Source organism: Electrophorus electricus, chromosome 20 (genome assembly GCF_013358815.1).
Source record: "Electrophorus electricus isolate fEleEle1 chromosome 20, fEleEle1.pri, whole genome shotgun sequence".
NCBI classification, from domain to species: domain Eukaryota; kingdom Metazoa; phylum Chordata; class Actinopteri; order Gymnotiformes; family Gymnotidae; genus Electrophorus; species Electrophorus electricus.
In genome coordinates, this window is record NC_049554.1 from 2422501 (window position 1) to 2430000 (window position 7500).

At 49.4% G+C, this 7500-nt stretch overlaps 1 protein-coding gene across 2 annotated transcripts in view; it reads left to right on the forward strand.

Annotated features, from left to right (window-relative positions):
- foxp4 (forkhead box P4) overlaps window positions 1-7500 on the forward strand; it is a 115903-nt gene that overhangs the window by 98129 nt on the left and 10274 nt on the right. For both annotated transcript variants that reach the window (XM_035520472.1, XM_035520471.1), the window contains exons 10-13: window positions 2751-2838; window positions 5006-5089; window positions 7155-7356; window positions 7448-7500. The exon at window positions 7448-7500 is cut by the window's right edge and continues 24 nt beyond it. In XM_035520472.1, coding sequence (XP_035376365.1) covers window positions 2751-2838; window positions 5006-5089; window positions 7155-7356; window positions 7448-7500 — 427 coding nt within the window. The remainder of the gene's footprint in view (window positions 1-2750; window positions 2839-5005; window positions 5090-7154; window positions 7357-7447) is intronic.

Below are 7500 nucleotides of genomic sequence, written 5' to 3' on the forward strand. Positions count from 1 at the left end.
CGCGGGACAAGCTAATTCTGCAAACTGTAGAACCCAAGAGAGCGAGCACTTTATAGGGCCTAAGCCTGAGGAAGAAGGATTCTTTTTTCATGGAGGGATTTATACCTTCCGTAGGCACTCCCATGACCCTTGACCTCCGAGTCGTATTGCCCCACCAGGTAAGCAGTCACATATATGACTACGGCTCCTCCCCACAGCTGGTCACATGAATAACAGAGGTTCCGCCCAAAAACAGTGATTATTGGACACTCTCTGCAAATCTGCCAATGAAAGATTTGAAGAACAGAATATGGGCAAATAAAATGCACAAAGCTGTGCTGGAGAACAGAGTGTGGGTGAGTGCATGTAAGTGCGTGTGCGTGTGCGTGCGTGTGTGTGTGAGGGTGTAAAACTGTTTGTTTCCTGTGGTGGGGAAGGATGGGAGACCTTGTGATCTCTCCCAGCATACCTCTGTCCTGTCCTATCTGGGTTATTTACAGTAGCGCCCAGTCCCTATACACATTAACTAGGAGGACTCCACTGCCACCGCCCTCTGACACACAAACATTCTCTCTCTTTATGTATGTATGTATGTATGTATGTATGTATGTATTTCTTTATGTAAATATTTTTTGTTTGTGTGTGTGTGTGTGTGTGTGTGTGTGTGTGTGTGTGTGTGAGAAAGCGTGCTTCTTAGTTACTAAGTTCATGACCTACATCACGTGTGTGTGTGTGTGTGTGTGTGTGTGTGTGTGTGTGCATGTGTTTGTGCTTCTCCCTCACTGAGTTCATGGCCTAAAGTGTGTGTGTGTGTGTGTGTGTGTGCGTGCATGCGTGCTTGTCCCTCACTGAGTTCATGGCCTACAGCATGTGTGTGTGTGCATGCACGCGTATGTGTGTGTGCATGAATGTGAGTGTGTGTGTGTGTGTGTGTGTGTACGTGAGTGTGTGTGTGCGCATGTACGTGCGTGTGTGTGTGTGCGCGTGTGCGCGTGTGTGTGTTGTGTGCGCGTGTGTGTGTGTGTGTGTGTGTGTGTTTGTATGTCTGTGTGTGTGTGTGTGTGTGATTTGTCATCTCTGCAGTAGTCCACGTTTCTCTCTTTCCTAACTTTCTCACCCCCCCCCCATACCCCCCAACTATGTCTCTCTCTTTCTACCTCTTCCTGTCTTCCAGTCACCTGTGTGTTTTGCCTCAGGAAGGTACGTGATTGCTTCAGGAATAAAGCGGCCACTGGGGTAAGTCCTTGCTAGTGGCCAGATCTGTGGCTGATGAGGGCTCCCCGAAAACAAATGATATCATATCCAGGTGGCTTTTCTCCCTCCCCCTCAGTGAGTTCATGGCTTACAGCGTGTGTGTGTGTGTGTGTGTGCATGTAGGTGTGTGTGTGTGTGTGTGTGTGTGTGTGTGTGTGTGTGTGCGCGTGCATGTAGGTGTGTGTGCGTGTGTGTGTGTGTGTGTTTTTTTTAAAAACCTATTTTGTAGTTTTCTTCCTCTGGTTGAGAAAACACATGAAGATTAAGATTAAGATGAAGGTTAATCTGCCCTTTGACTGACACAGGCTGTATAGATAGGAACTATAGATAGGGCAGTGGTAGGTACTTAACTTGTAAGGTTCAAGCCTCATCACTGCCAAGTTGCCCCTGAGCAAGGTCTTTAACCCTCAATTGCAAAAGTTGTAGTCCGTTATAATTGTAAGTCGCATTGGATAAAATCGTCAGCTAAGTGCCGTAAATAGATAGGAACTCAGAAAAGTGTTTTGGTGTGGTTGACTGGAGATGTTCAGATAAGTGTGTGTGTGTATGTGTGTACACATATGCCTGATGTTTATACCTAAACAACTACACAACACTAGATTGTAACACACAACAGCACAGAGGTCAGCTGCAGAAGTATCCACACACAGATACACCCACTCCCACACAGATACACCCACTCCCCCTAGCACTGCGGTGCTTACATCAAACCAATCAGACCACAGGAGCCTAAAGACACAGGAATCCAGGACACAGACATACCCACTCCCACACACACACACCCACTCCCACACAGTTAGACACACCCACTCCCACACAGATAGACACACCCACTCCCACACACACGGCACAACATTATACCAAGAGGACCTTTTCTGCCCCTTTCATGTGCTAATATTATTTTTCTTTTCACGTTAGAGGAAATCACGTTTCTACGCCTAGCAAGGAGTGTTTGTTCTGGTGGGAAACGCGCCATTGTGGAGCGTTTCCGTCCAGGGGCTTTTATAAAGCCGCAACACAGCCGCTTCGCTCCATAGGAGAATAATCAGCTCTCCTGGGAGTTTGATGCGTCTGTCTGTTGATATGAAGTCATTCTCAGCCTGGGACGTCCTCTCTCCGTGTCTGGTGCTGGACAGACCTCCGTGTTTGTGTAGGTTGTCAGCTTGCGATGGCCACACCATTCTCGGCCTGCACACGTCCCACAGAGTGTATGCGTTTGCATTCACGTGGGCAGGATGTGTGTATCTGTTGGTGTGGAGGTGTGTGTGTGTGTGTGTGTGTGTGTGTGTGCGTGTGTGTAATGAAGCGGGTCCGAGCAGACGTTGGCAGGTTTCTTGCTAGGCCCATGGGTCCACTTACCATCATCTGTCCCTCTACAGGCAGGCTGGGTAGAGTTTCAACTGGGCCTTTCACTTTACATTTTACACTCCTATCAAATTCATACCCCAAGGCCTCATTTAACTGCTCTCTCTCTCTCTCTCTCTCTCTCTCTCTCTCTCTCTCTCTCTCTCTCTCAGACATCTCAACAATGAGCATGCCCTGGATGACCGCAGTACAGCCCAGTGTAGGGTGCAGATGCAAGTCGTCCAGCAGCTGGAGATACAGGTACACTCATCCACGTACACAAACACAGATATGCCCATATGCCAATCACTTCTCTCATGTAGCGTATGAACTGTTTCATATATGCCAAATATATGGTCCAGCACAAATGTGTTCTGCCAACAGCCCTCCAGGCAAGTGTTGTTTACAATTCATAACCAAGATATCACTCTGAACTGCCTTAAAGGTCGAGTCATTCACCCTCTCTGCCTGCAGGGATGCCTGGCACAGTTGAAAAAAGTCTCCACCCCCACACTCAAATCAGCAGCTAATACCTGTCTGTTTGACTGTCAGTCAAATGTTTGGCCTGTATGCAGCCATTTAGGCTCCGGGGCGGGGGGGAACCAGCGATATCCTGCATGATCAGTCCAGATGCAGAGACTGTCTGGAAGTGGCGCTGTGGCAGACGTTGGCCACACCCACGAGCTGTCAGACGCGTTAAGAAAAGCCCGGCGGCTAAAGGGAACGTGGTCTGGAAGAGCACACACACACACACACACACACACGCGTGCAAACACAGAGTCACATACTGTAATGTACAGTGACAGGACTGAGGTAAACCCAGAGCCTGCTCTCTCCTTCATGAGCTGTGGAGTAGAAGCACACACACACACACACACATAATAATAATAATAATTATTATTATTATTATTATTATTGTTGTTGTTGTTGTTATTGTTGTTGTTACTACCACTACTTTCCTCCATATCCCCCCAGTCCCCCAAAAGACCCGCCCACCAGGGACACCCGGGGCTCAGCGGCACGCGAGCCGCCTGCTCGCTCCCTCCCAGAGGGCCTACCGGTGCCAGGCACCCGCGCCAGCTCGTCGGCAGCCCCAGGGCAGGCCATGCCAGGCTGGCTGCTCTCCCAACTTGCCCTGGGAGCCCGCACGCTCACTTTAGCCTGTAAGCGGCTGGCTAGTGGCGACTGCTGCTTTATTACTCAGGATCAGGCTGGAATGGTGGGAGCTGGTGGGATTGGGCAAACAGGAGTGGCACTGGTCCCCAGTCGGCCTTTTAACGCCAGGGATTGGGGTGTGTGTATGGGAGGGGTTGTTTGTTTATTTTTCACTTTTCCCCACCTGTATTCAGACACTTTATCCTGGACGTTCTTAGCAGAAACGATGCTGTTTGGTATTGTTTTGCTCTTCCAAATCGGATCAAAAAATTACACGTGAAAATTGTTTCACACACCACCAGTGTGAAGCGGATGGTTCTCGCGAGTACCGCCACCTACAGCTGCAGACGGGCAGAGGAACTTTAGCGAGGAGGCCGCAGGTTTGGACGGATGTTCAGGTGTCTTCACCCCTACAGCACAGTTACTCTGAGAGATTAGCTGCAGGACAGAAATAAAAGTGTGTGTGTGTGTGTGTGTGTGTGTGTGTGTGTGTGTGTGTGTGTGTGTGTGTGTGTGTGTGTGTACACGTCGAGAGGTGAGATGATGATGCCTCCTGGTTACTGAATTCCACTCCCATGAAGACACCTGGAATCTTTTCTTCACAAGCACCTTCTCTTCTCTTGTTTGCTCTTACACATGCCTGCTTCTCTGCTCAGTTCCAAACTTGCCCACTTGGGAATGGATCCGCTTGGACTATGTAGGGACGGTGCAAATTCCTGATTCCATGATTCCTGGACTATGTAGGGACGGTGCAGATTCCTGATTCCATGATTCCTGGACTATGTAGGGACGGTGCAGATTCCTGATTCCATGATTCCTGGACTATGTAGGGATGGTGCAGACTCCTGATTCCATGATTCTTTGCAAGATTAAAAGGGCTGTAAACAAAGTATGTATTCACAATCTCCATAAAGCAGGCCATCTAACACTGAGTGTGTGGTGACATTGTTCAACTGTGTACACTGCAAAACTTTGCAGCCTGTGTTAAAACCTGTGGAGGGAGAAAGTTTTGACCAGAAATGGTGTGGAATTTCTGGAAGCTATAACAATTTGTCTTAACAGAATAAGACAGAAAACATCTCGTGGTCAAGCAATGTTGTCCTACTAAAACTCAAAGCCTTTCAGCTGAGAAGGATTGACTTAATCCTTGGGTTTTATTGTGTTGTTGTGGTATCACTAATGTGTGTGTGTGTGTGTGTGTGTGTGTGTGTGTGTGTGTGTGTGTGTGTGTGTGTGTGTGTGTGTGTGTGTGTGTGTGTGTGTGTGTTTGCAGTTGGCCAAGGAGAGCGAGCGTCTGCAGGCTATGATGACCCACCTGCACATGCGTCCATCAGAGCCAAAGCCTTTCAATCAACCCGTGAGTTCATGACCTTTGACCTCTGCACTGTCCCACATATGTGCACATACATGATACAATGTGCATTGTGCCTGGTGTGATTTTTCTGACTCGTCCACATCATATTTTTCAGGCATGAGACAGCAGGTCAGGTTTTCCTAGTCATTGGTTGTTGTGTATGTCTGCAATTGGAAGAGTGCCCTCTGTTGGTGCTTGAAGGAACTGCATGTGTCGTTCCCGGCTTTAAGGCAGCTTTTAAATGTTTATTTGTTTCTAGAGAGCAGACCAAAAAAGTCCAAGCCTGTCTGAATGGACTGCGTGGAGCAGAGACTTAAATGTTTACCAGTTATCTAACTACACGATTTAAGCAATTATGTACCCAAACAAACCTCTTAAATCCAGTTTAAACACACTCTCTGTGTAAGAGATACATAAATCTCTATAGTTGGACCAAACTTTAGAGCTAAATGATAAGCCTGGGGGGGTGAAATGAAAAAAGGAGCGAAAATGAGGTACCTTCCCCGTTAATACAAAGGGTTTTTTCCTCCTGCTGCCAACCCCAGCACACCATTATTAGGTGTCTAATGAATATTTCATGGCAAGATTGATGAGGAGTCTTATTAAAATATGAAGATGTTGAAATTAATTGTCAATTAGAAGCAAAGTGTCTTAATTTGGGGGAAGGGATATAAATGGTGGCTGGAGGAGTGGAAAAGTAGGCCAGCTCTCCTGTTTGGAGATGCAGCCGGAGATCGGCTGCCGTTCCGTGCCAGTCGGGGAAGAAGCCAGGGCAGGGTCTGTGTGGCCTGAAGAGAGAGAGGGAGAAAGGCGGAGGAGAAAGGGAGCCGCTCACGGAACTTAGCGTGGGTTCCCGCCTCCCTACCATGCCGTCCTCGGTGTCTGTATGTTGGCGGTGAGCTGGCACGACTCCAATGTTAATTAAGTACCTGTTAAACAATTTTGCCCCCCTAATTACTGGAGATGGGCCAGGCTGCCTCCTCCGGCAATGAGAGGGGAAAGAATAAACAGGGGGCCGGCTCGGTTTAATTCGCAGTATTAGCTTCAAACCTGACGCTACACTGCGACGCCCCCCCCCCACCCACCCACCCACTCACACGTGCTCATGATGGTTTTAATTAGAGCAAACCAGGCAGTCCTGGAAAAGCCTCCGTCACTGACTGCAGGGTGGGGATGTTGTGATGGTGGGGGGAGTCCCAGCGCACCGCTCTGCGCCCACTACAGCTAATTGGGCGACGATGAGGAATGCCGTGAGGGCCGAATAACCGCAGCCCAGTTTGGCACACGCCGTTGGTTGCCAGATTGTGTCATCGCCCTCCTCAACAATCCCCCCCCCCCCCCCCCGCCACACCAGATTCCTCCTCCTTTGTATTGTTTTGTTTTTGGTCCTTTGGCATGACACTAATTGCAGCCTATGCTTCGCTAAGGAGCTTTACGGGTGTGTGTGTGCATCAGTGTGTTTAAGGCACATGGGGGCTTTGTTCCGAGTGGATCAGTCTATAATGGAGTTGGCAAGCCAGCCTGTCCTGGCATGGATCACGGCACATGTTCAGAGTGGCATCGCTAGCAGACTGATGGCTTTGTCCCGATGCACGTATTACAGAGTGTCGCGCAGAGCACGTTAGGTGCGATCAAACGAGCGCTAAGCGCTCAATCTCCCTGGCTGTGGCGGGCCACGCTGAACGGGCGATGGCGTAGGCCATGTGTTGCCACAGCGAGAGACTTCGTAGAAACAGGAAGGATCTGGGTTCACCGCTTAAACTCATGGGGGTTAATAGATTTAATTTGCAGCATCTTGAGTCTCTCTCTCTCTCTCTCTCTCTCTCCCTTCACTCCCTCGTTCTCTGTTTCTCCCCCTTGGTAAGTTACCCATTCTGCTGTGAGAAGAGATTGGTGCTGGTTGCATCACTGGTCAGTGAAGAGCTTTGTTAGAAGTATTGCGTTGGTAGTTGTCATTAATGGGATAACACTTCACCTCTCTCTCTCTCTCTCTCTCTCTCTCTCCCCCCCCCCTCCCTCTTTCTCTCTTACACTTCCCCGGTCCATCTCTCTCCCTCCCTCTCTCTAGCTGAACCTGGCCTCCGGTGGGTCCCTGTTGAAGCGGGACGGTGAAGGTTTCCCTGAAAGTTTACCCCACCCTCCCACCTCAGCTACTGCCCCCATCACACCCCTGAGGCAGGGTCCCTCTGTCATCAGCTCTTCCAGCCTACACGGCGTGGGGCCCATCCGCCGACGCAACTCCGACAAATACTGCACCCCCATCGCATCGGGTCAGCGCCCCAAAACCATGCCCAGTGCACAGGTGGCCGAGACAGGGTGTAAAGAGAGGTGTAACTGATGTGTGTTCTCTGTTCTCTGTAGAGCTCGCACAGAATTGTGAATTCTACAAAAATGCTGATGTCAGACCCCCATTT